This window comes from Chiloscyllium punctatum, chromosome 3 (genome assembly GCF_047496795.1).
Source record: "Chiloscyllium punctatum isolate Juve2018m chromosome 3, sChiPun1.3, whole genome shotgun sequence".
NCBI classification, from domain to species: domain Eukaryota; kingdom Metazoa; phylum Chordata; class Chondrichthyes; order Orectolobiformes; family Hemiscylliidae; genus Chiloscyllium; species Chiloscyllium punctatum.
The window spans coordinates 81,801,061-81,814,687 of NC_092741.1; the positions used below are offsets into that span (position 1 = coordinate 81,801,061).

The 13,627-nt window shown below is 39.9% G+C and overlaps 1 protein-coding gene across 2 annotated transcripts in view; it reads left to right on the forward strand.

Moving 5' to 3' along the window:
• The window catches only part of nus1 (NUS1 dehydrodolichyl diphosphate synthase subunit), a 30,767-nt gene that overhangs the window by 5,604 nt on the left and 11,536 nt on the right, over window positions 1–13,627 (forward strand). For both annotated transcript variants that reach the window (XM_072555868.1, XM_072555864.1), the window contains exons 2-3: window positions 11,324–11,449; window positions 12,572–12,724. In XM_072555868.1, the coding sequence (XP_072411969.1) occupies window positions 11,324–11,449; window positions 12,572–12,724 (279 nt within the window). The remainder of the gene's footprint in view (window positions 1–11,323; window positions 11,450–12,571; window positions 12,725–13,627) is intronic.

Genomic DNA, 13,627 nt, shown 5'->3' on the forward strand with positions numbered 1-13,627 from the left:
TGCTGCATGTTTTTATTGGAGGTTTAAAAATGCTCCTAGCTTATTTTTGCTATTTGGATATACTTTGGCTACAAATGTTATTTTCTTTGGGGTTCAAATGTGGTCTGAATATGGTAGTGAGTCTGATTTTTGGCAAACAGCAATCATTGAATCATAAGTAACTACTTCAAAATGTATGAACATGAGTTTTGTTTCTGAGCTGTCCCTGATAGGGAGCCTATCTAAAGATTTGAATGGGCAGTGAGTGCTTAGTTCCCCTGTGGCTGGGAAAAGCAATGCCGTCTGCAGCACAGCATCCTGTCAAGTGAAACATTTGCATTTGAGACTCAACATCTCTGGGATGAAGAAAGAGAAAAGGGGCACATTTCTTGAACTGAGCGTTCATGGAATATCAATGAACTGACCAATGCTGCCTCATTTTTATTGCAGTGCCGTTTTTAAAGCTGATGGTGTCATTAGTGATTATCAGTATAGTGAAAAGAAAACAATTTATTTCTCTCACTGTGTCTGACCTGTTTGTGGATGAGGTCTACAAGCTCCAGTAGGGCTATCTACCCAAGTTTTCTTGATGAAAGTGTTGTTAACAGTATGAAAAAGATAATGTAATAAAAAAAAACCTACATTTTATTTAAATAGAAATTACAGCGAGCTATCAGTTAGATGGCATTATTTTGTTCTTGTCATCAAAGCAAGAGAGGCACTGAAATGATAGCCTACTTTTTTTTAATAAGACCTTTTGGTAATGTTTTCCTGTACTGACGGTACTGGATGATTTTGTTTCAAAAAAATTATTCATTCATAGGATACGTGTCGGTTCGGCCAGCTCTTCTTGCTTGTACGTAATGGCCCTTGTGAAGGTGGTGAGCTACCTTGTTGAACCACTGCAGTCATTAGGATGTAGGGACACCCACAGTGCTATTAGGGTGGGAGATCTACGATTAGACTAAGTGACATTAAGAAATAGTGATCTGCTTTCAAATCAGTGGTTCATGGCTTGGAGGGCACCTTTCTGGTGATACTTTTCCTACGTATCTGCTGACCTTGCCCCTCTAGGTGTTTGAAAGATCCTGTGGAAGGAACCTTGTGAATTGCTGCGGTCTTTATTATCGATGGTGTATACAGCTGCTGGTTTGTATCCGGAGTGAAGGAAGTGAATGGATCAGGTGCCACTCAACTAGGATACGTGTGCATTCTCAATTCTGAACTTGTAGACCGTTAACAGACTTTGCGGAGTCAGGAACTGAAATATTCTCTATAGATTTCCCAGTACTTTTATGACCAGTCTAGTTCTGTAAATGGTAACCCCCCCAGGAGATTGATTGATTGTGTGGGATTCATTGGTAATGGTATTGAATGTCAAGCAAGAATGCTTTGACTGCCTTGGTGGAGATTGTCTGGCACTTTATGGTGCAAATATTACTTGCCACTTATTAGACCAAACAATTGTGTTGCCTAGATTTTTCTTTTTGTGGACATAAGTGACTTTTGTATCTGAAATGTTGCGAATAGCATTGAACACTGTGCCATCAGCAAACATCCCCACTGCTGATCTTGAGGGGAAGTTCATTGGTAAAGTAGCTGAAGATGCTTTATAGCATTATTGTCATCTCTGTTCCATCACATCGCTGAGAGCTGAGCACAGACTGGTAGGATGGTAGTTAACTGAGTTTGATGTATCCTGCTTTTTCTGGTTAGGACATAGCTGGACAATTTTTCACATTTCTGGGTAGCTACTGCTGTTGAAGCTGTGCTGAAACAGCTTGGCTTGGGGCATGACTGGTCTATATATTTCATAATATTGCAGAAATGTGGTGAGAGTCCATAGACTTTGCAGCACCCTGTGCCTTCAACTGTTTCCTGATACCACATGGAGTGAATTGCATTGGTTAGTCTGTCATCAGTGGTGTTGACAACCTTAGGAGGAGACCGAGATGGATATTGGCATTTCTGGCTGAGTGTAGTGATATTTGTGGAGCCTACAGCCCCAGTTGTTCAACTATCCATCACCATTCATGACTGAATGTGACAGGACTACAGAGCTTAAATCTGATCAGTTTCTAATGGGTTCACTTAGACAATAAGACATGGGAGTAGAAGTTTGGCCTTTAAGTCTGCTGTGCCATTCAGTGAAATCATTGCTGATCTGATAGTCCTCAACTGCCCTTTCCTGCCTTTTCCCCAGAACCTTGATTCCTTTATTAAATATCTGCCTATGGGATAGTGTAGGGGGTTGGCTTAGATTAGTTCACAGTTCGGCACAACATCATGGGCTGAAGGGCCTATTCTGCACTGTATTGTTCTATGTTCTATTTCAACCATTGTTTATACTTGCTGAACCAACCTTGATAGCCCTCTGTGGTGAAGAATTCCACTGGTTCATGAGAGAAGAACATAATCCTTTTCATCTGTGTCATAAATGGGTGATCTTTACTTTGAAGTTATGCCCTCTGGTCCTAGGCTCTACCCCTAAGGGAAACAGCCTCTCTATATCTATCCTGTCAAGTCCCTAAAGAATCTTATACATTTCAATAAGTTTCCCTTTTATTCTTTTAAACTCCAATGAGTAATAGTCAAGCATACTCAACTTTTCTTCATAAGATAATTCCTTCATAAATGGGATCAGCCCAATGAACCTTCTGGATTGCTTCCGATGCCAGTACGTTGTTTGTTGTATTACAGGTATGGTCTAGTGTCTTGTGTAGCTTCAAGACTTCCCTATTTTTATGTTCCATTCCCTTTGAAATAAAGACCAATATTCCATTTGCTTTCCCTATTACCTGCTGAATTTGGATGCTGGTTTTTTTGTGATTCATGCTCAAAGGATCCAAAATGCCTCTTTACTGTAACTTACTGCAAAGTTTCTCCTTTCAAATAATATTCAGCTTCTGTATTATTGTCAGTTTGGTGTTTCATTCGTTTGTTTCATACTGCTTTTGCTGTTCGGCATACAGCTTCATCGGGTGGACACCATTTTTTAGGCATACTTGGTGCTGCTCCTGCTGTGATCTCCCATTCAGTTTATACAAGCATGGTTGATCTCCGAGCTTGTTGGTCATGGTAGGATATCCTAGGCTTGTTACAGATTGTGATGTAACACAATTCTGTTACTGGCGATGGCCCATAGTGCATCATGGATGCCTAGTTTTGAATTTCCAAATCCGTTTGAAATCTATCTCATTTAACACGATGATAATGCCACACAGCATGATGTACATTTTTACCTGTTGGTTCCCTCACCAACTGCCTCAGCCCCATTCTATCAACCATGTGTCTTGAGGAACCGGTTAGTTTACTTGGCAGTGGTGCTACCAAACCACTTTCTGTGATGGATGTCCTCCACCCAGAGTACATTCTGTGCACTTGTCAACTTTAGTGGTTCTTTCCAGTGGTCAACATGACGGACTGTTGCTTCATCAGCTGTGAAGGGAAGTGGGAGGGAAGGAGTTGGTAGTTGGTAACCAGCGAGTGTTTCCTTGCTTATGTTTGATCTGATACTATGAAATTTGGTACTTTCAAGAATCTATGTTGAGGACTCCCAGGTGAGCCACCACCTCTGGTGGGTCTATCTTGCTAGTGGATCAAGACATACGCAAGGATGGTGATGATAGTTGCAGACACATAGTCATATCTTCTGGACAATGTCAGACTCTTGCTTTGTAGGGTTGCCAGGACTTGGTGTGCCATTGTTGCTTCTAGTGCCCTGGTCAGTTCTGGGTAATTTGTCCTGCTTTATTTCTTTTATTAGTTTATTTCCATGACTCTAAGACAACACTGTTTAATGGATATGCCTGGTTCATTTTAGAATAGGCCCATCTGGACAGCAGAGGGCCTTCCATGGATCAAGCAATTCAGGTTTGGTGGTATAATGGACAATGAAGAAGGTTATCGAAGAGTATGACAGGATCATGATCAGCTAGCCCAGAGAGTCCGCGAATGGCAGATGGAGTTTAGATTAAATAAATGTGAGCTGTTGCATTTTGGGAAGCCAGGGCAGGACTTGTACAGATTTTGGAATGGCCCTTGAGACTGTTGTTGAACAGAGACACATAGAGGTTCAGGTACATAGCTCCTTGAAAGTGGTGTCAGAGGTAGACAGGATGGTGAAGAAGGCATTTGCCATGATTGCCTTTATTGGTCAGGGTATTGAGTAGAGGATTTGGGATGTCAGGCTGTGGCTGTACAGGACATTGCTGGAGCCATGTTTGGAGTATTCTGTACAGTTCTGGTTACCCTGCTTATCAGAAGGATGTTATTACATTGGAAAGGGTGCAGAAAAGGTTTGCAAGGATGTTACTGGAACTGGAGATTGAGTTGTAGAGAGAAGCTGGATAGGTTGGGATTTCTTTCCCTGGTGCTTAGGAGGTGACCTTATTGAAGTTTATAAAATCATTAGAGGCATAGATAAGATGAATAGCAATGTTTTTTTTTCCCCTGGGGTAGGGGTGTTCAAAACTACAAAGCATAGGTTTCATATGAGAGGGAAAAGATTTAAAAGGGACCTGAGGAGTACCTTTTTCGCACAGAGGGTGGTGCATATGTGGAAGAATTGGCAGAAGAAGTAGTAAATGCAGGTGCAATTAGAACATTTATAAGAAATTTGGACAATATGTTAATAGGACAGGCTTGGGGGTATATGGGCCAAGAACAGACAAATGGGACTAGTTTAGTTTGGGTATATAGTCGGTGTGAACAAGTTGGACAGAAGGGTCTGTGTTTGTGCTGTATGACTCTAATGATTTGTTATAACTGAAAGGCTTGCTTGATTTTCACAGGACATTTAGGTGTCAATCCCATTACAATGAGTCTGGGTCCCATATATGCCAGACGGATGAGGATGGCAAATTGCTGTCTCTGCGGGATATTCGTGAGACATTTAATGACCATTGTCAGTTGTTTTTTTGATCACTATTACGGAGTCTAATTTTTCAAAATTCCACATTAGCTGTATTTAAATTTACCCAGCTTCCATCCCCAGAAAGTTAGTCTGGACCTCTGGATTATTAATGCAATGACATTCCACTGCATCTTGCATTTGTACAACAGATGCATAAAGTTTCATTTATGTTTGACCAGAATGCGCTGTTGATTAATGAAATAGGTATTTTTAAATGTAGCTAAAGCAGACATTCCTGATGAAGGGCTTCTGCTCGAAACATCAATTCTCCTGCTCCTTGATTGCCGCCTGACCTGATGTGCTTTTCTAGTACCACACTTTGACTCTGATCTCCAACATCTGCAGTTGTCACTTTCTCCTAAAGCAATTCTGCCAGCCTGTTTGAATTCAAATTAGTGAACATATTTCACAATGTTACATATGTAAACAAATAATTTGAACCAACAAGTTTGTGCTAGTGTCCATGTGTCCCACAATATTCTCCCAATCCTCTTCATCTAGCTCCATCCTTCTGTTTCTTTCCCCTTTCGTGTGCCTATCCAGCTTCTGCCTGGATGCATTTGATTATTCACCTGTATGATTCTATATGGTCACAATTACCACATTGTAACTATTCCGGGTAAATAAATTTTCCAAATAAAGCATTGTTTTTACAGCTCTTCTATCTTTCCCACTCATAATCTTAAGGACAATTGGTTTCCCTTCAAGATCTTTTTAGGAGAAAGATAGCCTTCTGAACCTTTCCTGAGGTAGAGAGCTTCTCCATTCTTCAGTGTACTGTCCAGTGGTAGAGAGAATCATTTGAGGCAAAATGTACACGTTACCTGACAGCATTAAATTGTGCTGACAAGTGGTTTCCATCAGAGTATAAAAGCTGTTATAAGTGTAGTCTTTTTGATGTCTGATTGACATCTCAAAGTAACCTTGAACAATTATTTCAGCATTTGTCTGACCATTTATAGAATCTCTCAATTGTTACAGCTCAGAAGGAGGCAACTTGGCACATTGTGCTAGCTCACTGAAGGATCCCTTTACCTCTTCCTGTTCCCAACCCTCTTCCATTGTCTCAGCATGTTTTTTGTTTTTGTAAAGTAATTCAATTCCCTCTTTAATGCCTCAGTTGAACCTACCCCCACCACACACTGTGCATTTTAGGTCCTAACTACTCACCTATTTGGGTTATATTTTTTGCCAATTCCCTAAAATCTGTGCCCTCTTGATCTTGGTCTTTCCACCAGTGAGAACAGGTTTCTTTCTATCACAGTGAAAAAAACTTACTACACGTTTTCTTTAAGATCAGCAAACAAATCCTGTGCAGTTCTTAAACCTCTCATTACTGACCTCCACACCCACGGAACATACCTACTTCCAATGAAACAGGCAGCAAAGACTGTAAATCAGACTGGCTGTTTGGTGCAGAACTGGTAAACCACACATCATCCTGATTTGGAACTATATTGCCATCCCTTTTACTGTCCCTGGGTCAAAATCCTGGAACTTCATCCTGACAGCATTGTGGCTGACCCTGTGTCTCTGCACATGTGGACTGCAGTTTTCCAAGCTGTGACTTACCACTGCTTTCCTGAGGATAGTTGGGGATGTGTAATACATTCTGGCCTAGTCATTGATGCCCACATCCCATGCAAGAGCAAAAGACACCATAGACTATGGGGTTAAGGGAAAACTGCGCTTCTGATTTTCCTGATTTATAATTCCTCCCACCAAATTCCAAAATCAGACCAGGGGAAATGTTGTCAGGGCTGGGGAGTTGGGAGCAAGTGTGCGCTGAATAGGAAAACAGTTGCAGAGAGTCGTCTTTGTGTAAATGCAGATGATTGGCTAATAACATGGAACGTCTTGATGGATACTTTACTGGAAATCAGGCTTTGTATGTTTGATTGTGGTGTGTGGTAGCTGTTCCATGTTGAGCTAAAATAGTTGTAACTGTTTCAACCCAGTTTTACAGCTTGGTTCAGGCTGGTGAGAACAATCTGCATTCGCGCTTTGATTTTGCTTAAGGGTTGAGACTGGCTGGTGTAGCATTCAAGTTTGTTAACAAACTTAGACTGTTTTTACCTATCATACTTGACCCATAGATGAGCCTTTGACCACACATCTGCATTATTGGTAAGCTTGCATGCTTGCACCTCCAAAGCCTGACCAAACCCAGGGCAGTCTGTCACATTCTATTCTTTGTAAATTGCTGCTGCATCAACAGTGTGGAGCCATCACTCTGTTTGTTGACTTGTGTTGGCTGCTGGTTAAGGAACATTGTCTTTACAAACTTCCTTGTCTTCCCTTTCGGACTCTTCTGTTGTCTCACTTTCCTTAACTCCCTAAACTTTACCAGCTCCACAAGTCTGATGATATCTGACCCTATCTAATCCTGTACTCTTGAGCATCTGTAAACCTTTCTGCTGCTCTTTCGTCCTTTTAATATGCATTTAACAACCTTAAAATTTGCCTCTTGGAACTAGCTTTTTTTGTCTGATTGAGCTGTATAAGATTGAAGGGCATTAGAGAGGCTGAAGGCACTTTTGCTGTTAGTGGAGGGGTGAAGAATTGGATTCGTGGATGTGAGGTAGAAGTTGAAAGGGAAGAGGAGAGTTGAGGAATTCTTTGTTTCACTCCTTTGGCGTGGGAGCCTTGAACTCTGTCTGAAAGAGTGGTTGAAGTCAGCAACTCGTGCAACGTTTAAACATTATTTATGCAATTGCTTGCTATAACCTCCAGAGCCGTGGACCAAAAGTTAGAAAAAGGCATTAGAGTACTCAATCTTTGTTGACCAGTGTAGACACACAAGTACCTTCTGTGCCACAACCATCTATGATGGAAAAATACAGGTGAACTCATTCTGTGAGGTATTGGTTACTTGCCTCTGACTTATATAGATGTATGTTGCGATTTATTCATTTTGGTGTATTTAAGAGTGAGTTGCAATAGAAGATATATTGTTGAAGTTTGATTATTTGTTTATTGGATTTTATTTTGGTAATTTCCTGTTACCTATAAAATAAAGATTTTGCTTTTGCAGATTGCTTAAAAGCTCTACTTTGTGGGCAACTTATTCATGATTGATCTTTTAGGTCTGGGATACTTAAACATTTTCAAACTATTCTTCTTTAAGTTAAATTTATTTCAAGCTGAGTTTTTTTTAGAAGATTGAGGCTCATCAGATAATGATTTTCTTGATCTCCACTCTATCTCAGATCTTAAAGACCTCAATATTTTAATTTCGTTTTAAAAATACCTTCAGGGCCAAAATTGTAGAGTTGAAATTTTGCTCCAATTGTGCATTGTAATAGAAGAGGCTAATTGAGTCAAGATCTCTTTGTTTAAAACTGTGGTGGAGTATATATTCTGTGGTGGTGACTTGTGACTGTCAGCTGACTGTGCTTTTTTTTGTTTTACACAGCTGTAGGGCATGGACAAAAAGATTTAATTCAGTTTTCTCACTTCTCATGTGAGATACAACACAGAACTGACCAATTAAGGGCTCTGTTAAAATGAGAATTCTGTTTTAGCAGAGTTGATGAAAGTATGAAATCTTCCATTCTGCCACTGAGGTGGTGAGCAAAAAACTTGATATAACGGGAGAAGTTTTAAAGATTATCTCTGGGGGTGGGGGGTGGGATTTGGAGGTGAATGGTGGAGCTTGGTGCCCAAGCTGCTAGTGGTGGAGTGATGGAAATCTGGAATGCAAGAAGTCAACATTGGAAGAATTCAGAGATCTCTCAAGTTGTAGAGCTGACGGCCGTTGGAGATAAAAGGCTGAGATCAGGAGGGATTTTGGAGACAAGGATGAGAACTATCAGATTACAATTTCTTTCTGATTGTACACATGAGATTTGTGTAGGAGTTATATCTCAAAACTGAGTTTATCCTGGATGTAGGTTTGTTCGCTGAGCTGGAAGGTTCATTTTCATGAAAACTAACCTTGCAGCTCAGTGAGCAAACCTACAACCAGAGCCTCAGCCTGAGCTACAAATCTTCTCAAATCTCAGAGTTCATCCTTTCAAGGTACAAAAAAACGTGTAAAGCTTTGCTCAACTGTTCCATTATTGATAAATCTGTCAAGGTGATTTCGGTTATGCTCTGAGGAACTAAACTGTGCAACTACTTCAGAAGCTTTTCTATCATCAGGAAATGTTGTTTTATATTTACCTTTTGGACTTCAAACGGCTGTTGGCCAGCTCATTTGAATCAGGAGTCTGGCTGTCAGTTCAGAAATGCTCCTGATGTATGGTAGTGTGGCTAGTCCTTTGGGTTGCGGCATGTCCTCGTTCCGTTGTCTCTCCCTTAGGCATCTGTTGATGAAATTGCGAGGGTATCCGTTTTTGGCGAATACTTTGTACAGGTGTTCCTCTTCCTCTTTTTGTAGTTCTGGTGTGCTGCGATAGACAGCCAGACTACTGCGACCACTAGAACTCATAACAGCACACAAACCAACAGCCACGCTCAGACAACAACTCACCAGAACTAATGTAGTGTACAAAATCCCATGCAAGGACTGCAGAAAACACTACATCGGACAAACAGGAAGACAGTTAACGATCCGTATACACGAACACCAACTAGCCACAAAACGACACGACCAGCTATCCTTAGTAGCCACACACACAGACGACAAGCAACATGAATTCGACTGGGATAACACTACCATTATAGGGCAAGCCAAACAGAGAACAGCCAGGGAATTCCTAGAGGCATGGCACTCCTCCACAGACTCTATCAACAAACACATCGACCTGGACCCAATATACCGGCCACTACAGTGGACAGCTCGAACTGACAACCGGAAGCGGCAGAGACAGGCCACTATAAATACCGGAGAAAACCGCTCCCAAGCACTGAGCATGTCACATGTCACCTAGACAGGGGACGAAACGTTTGCAAGACAAATTCCCAGCTCGGCGAACAGAACCACAACAACGAGGACCCGAGCTACAAATCTTCTACCAAACTATTATAGTTACTCACGAAGATGCACTCTATTGAAAGTAAAAGCTGGTATTGATGGCGGTAGGTATGGTTTGAATCACTTCATGTGTGGAATTCAGTTTTAAAGTTCTCTTCAGTTTGATGAAATATTTTTAAAGGAAATTTGATATTTCCTTTGCAGTATCGTTATATCTAGTACTTGTTTGTCAGTATCTACTTGGAGGCGAATAGGCGGGTTTAGTCCAAACTTTAGTCCACGTTGGAAGTTATTATGCAAGCACTGCATGTGAAAAGGTTGACTCATCAGGGACTACTGGTTAAAGGTTATGGTCGTGCTGTCTTTTGGTTCTCTGCCCCCACACATGCAAAAGGCTAATGTTGAAATGTAGAATTTTACTTAACCTAATGCTAATATTGGATACGTGACAAGATTGAAAAACATGTTGCTGGATTCTATATTTTTTTCCGACTGCTGGTATACTATGAAGAGTTTTAGTCTGAAGTATGGAATAATCTAAATAGTCGGATTCTGTAAAAGAAGTCAGGGAATTTATCAGGATGGACAATGAGAAGAATAGGCCTCTTCCTAATTCATATTGTGTGATCTTCAACATGGTTTTAAACCCCTGAACCCCAAATTTAGTTTCTAGTGTGTGTGTGTATTTCCAAAGCATTTCATTTCAGCATTGTAATGAGATTGAAGATTACTTGGAGATCTTTCAGGCTGCTATGATATATATTTAATGAAAATGAATGATTAGTAAAAATCTGAACTGGATTTTATGTCTTCTGTTCATCCATTTAACAATCTGATAATTACTCCTGGTACATACACGTAAAGTCCAAATGACATTTCAGGAAGTTTCTAAATGTTACTGCTGACAGAAGCAGCTAGTTCATGCTCAAACAGGAAAATTTGTTTTTAGTTTGTTTCACCCTCCTGTGATTTGTGTTTGATGCAATTTTGACTTTCTACAAATACCATCCAATTGTAACGAGAAAATGTGACTTGAGGTATTTTACAGTCAACTTTTTTTGACTGAGATTGCAATCATTTTTACACAAGGGCAGCAAATAAGTACATCTTGAATGCACTTGAATTTTGTTTACCTGTTTTAATGTACTGTACATTTTATCTGGAACAAAAATATACTTGTGTATGTATTCCTGACACTGAGTTTGTTGCCGCTGCTAAATAAAGGGCTAGAAATGATCGTCAAGAGCAAAGAACGTCAAATGCAAAAATGCAGATGGTTTGTGTTACTGCATCATTTTAATTGATCCTTTTATCCAACTTTGATCTTTGTAACTTTCAATTTGTACTTCACACCAGTTTTCTCAAAGTTAGATGTTGTTGTCACTCATTGATGCCCTTGGTGAGGACGCGAACCAGTCTTGGCTGCTTCAATCATCTTGTCTGACCAGTGTCTGTCTTATTGTAATCACTGTTTTTAGTCATCTCGCTCAAATGACTTTTGTGCCTTTCAGGTATTTTCAAGAGAAATAATTCCAGATTAATGGAGGAAATCTTAAAACAACAGCAAGAATTGTTAGGTCTAGACTCTTCAAAATATTCTACTGAATTTTTAAATAGTAACAAGAAAATTGAACAAGGTGAGTACCTTTACAGAAATTGCACTTCTGTAAGTTGAAAATATATTTTGCCAAAATTAAACTGTGCATAGATCTCTAAGTTCATTGCCAGCTTAACTCCTTGTATAATCCAATCATTGCAGTGTCATGTCATATAATCAAGATAATCAGAGGGTTAGATAGGGTGGACAGGGAGAGCCTTTTTCCAAGTATGGGAACGGCAAACACGAGGAGACACAACTTTAAAGTGAGGGGAGATAGGTATAAGACAGATGTCATAGGTTGTTTCTTTACTCAGAGAGTAGTAAGGGTATGGAATGCTTTGCCTGCAACGGTAGTAGAATCACCAAGTTTAAGTGCATTTAAGTCATCATTGGACAAGCATATGGACGTACGTGGAACAGTGTAGGTGGGATGGGCTTCAGATTAGTATGACAGGGCGGCACAACATCGAGAGCCAAAGGACCTGTACTGCACTGTAATGTTCTATGTTCTATATATCCATTGAAAATATTGTCACGTAAAGAAAAGTATCAACTTTGTCATGGTTTGCAGTGTGTCTTTTGTAACGTTTGCTGAGATGAACTTGCTGACGGAGTATTGATGTAGCTCAGTTTAAAAAGTAAATTCTTCAATGTACAAATTCATGCTTGAAAACATACTGCACTAGTCAAATCTTGAAACTGCCATTAGTAATCTACAGTGCACTTTGATCATTATATAACTGATTCCATTCTTGGATTACTGGCTTGCTTGTGTCACTTGCAATAATTGAAGGAATTTAATTTGCTCAATGGTCCTTTAACTTTCAAATTAAATAACCTATTTTTATCCATAACAACATATATCAATGTTACTTTTATGCCTTAAAAGTACTGTAGCTAAATGTCAGGGTTTTGAGCTGCCCTACTGCTCTATTTGACTATCTGTGTTTGGAGGGTAATATAGAATAAGGGATTTTGGGGTTCCGGGCTATCAACAATTGCAACATCAGATTGTGTGGAATACAGTGGTCAAGATCCTGTGATACTTGTAAAAGCTCTCAAACCCGGTTGAATGTTATTTTCTTTTACAAATTAAGTTTTTGTGCAAATATTATGCTATTGATATTTGGTACAGTATATTTTAACTTGTGTATTTTAGTTCTATCTTGTCCGACTACAGTGAAAGTGCTTTCACCCGATGATGGAAAAGCCGATATAGTGAAAGCTGCTAAAAAGTACTGTCAGTTAGTTGCTCAGCAGCAAAGGAGGTCCACTGATCTGAATGTGAATATTATGGACTGTTTTCTCAGAGGTAAGTGCCATTTGTTAGTCATTGGAAGGAACGCCATGTTTACATGTGCAAGTAAGGTTTGAGAATGGGCACAGAATCACCTCTTCATTTGCATCACAACAGATGCTAATGTGTGTTTCTAAAGCACCCTTTTCTGGTTCTGGCACAAAGATCAATGGCATACAAAAAGACAAATATACTGACCCTCTAAGTGTTGGCCACCTTTATTAACCAATTGTATATGATCACAATGATACTGGTTTCTTAGAAGCTCTGCAAGCTGTTGTGGTCAATCCATTAGCATATCTCCAAACATGTCTTCAGAGCGGCTGTCCAAGCCTGTCACTACCCAATCCTTTCACAGAGCTTTGTTTATATCATATTGCTGTAGAATGGGTTATATTAAGTAACCCTGTTTTTGGTCATCTTGATTCATTTTTAATTACAGCACTTTTATGTTTGAAGCTTGTGTCAAATTTACTTTTTCTGGGTCACATTCTCAGAGCGGTGTATTGGATTTTGCCTGTATCAATCTCTAATGCTAGTGTGAGGGCAACATTTTATGATCACATAGAGACATTTGTTCAGCTCTAGCACATTTTAGTATCAATTTACAGACTCGCTTGCTGATCTTAACAAGTCGCTATCTTTACTAAATTTCTCATTCTGCCTTCCTATTCTCAAACCCACAATGCAGTTCTTCAGCCATAGTCCAGAAAACAGAGTCCAGTGAATAGTCAGGTGCTTGTTTTTGACTAGCACAGACTTGATGGACCAAAGGACCTTTTTCTGTGCAGTAGACCTCCATGGCTGTGACTCCATTTCTCTTTCCATGGTCTATTCCACCAGTGAGGGACAAATTCAGCACGTGACTTGCCAAAACCTGTTGCATTCATTAATATGAAAGAAAACAACAGTTGCAGG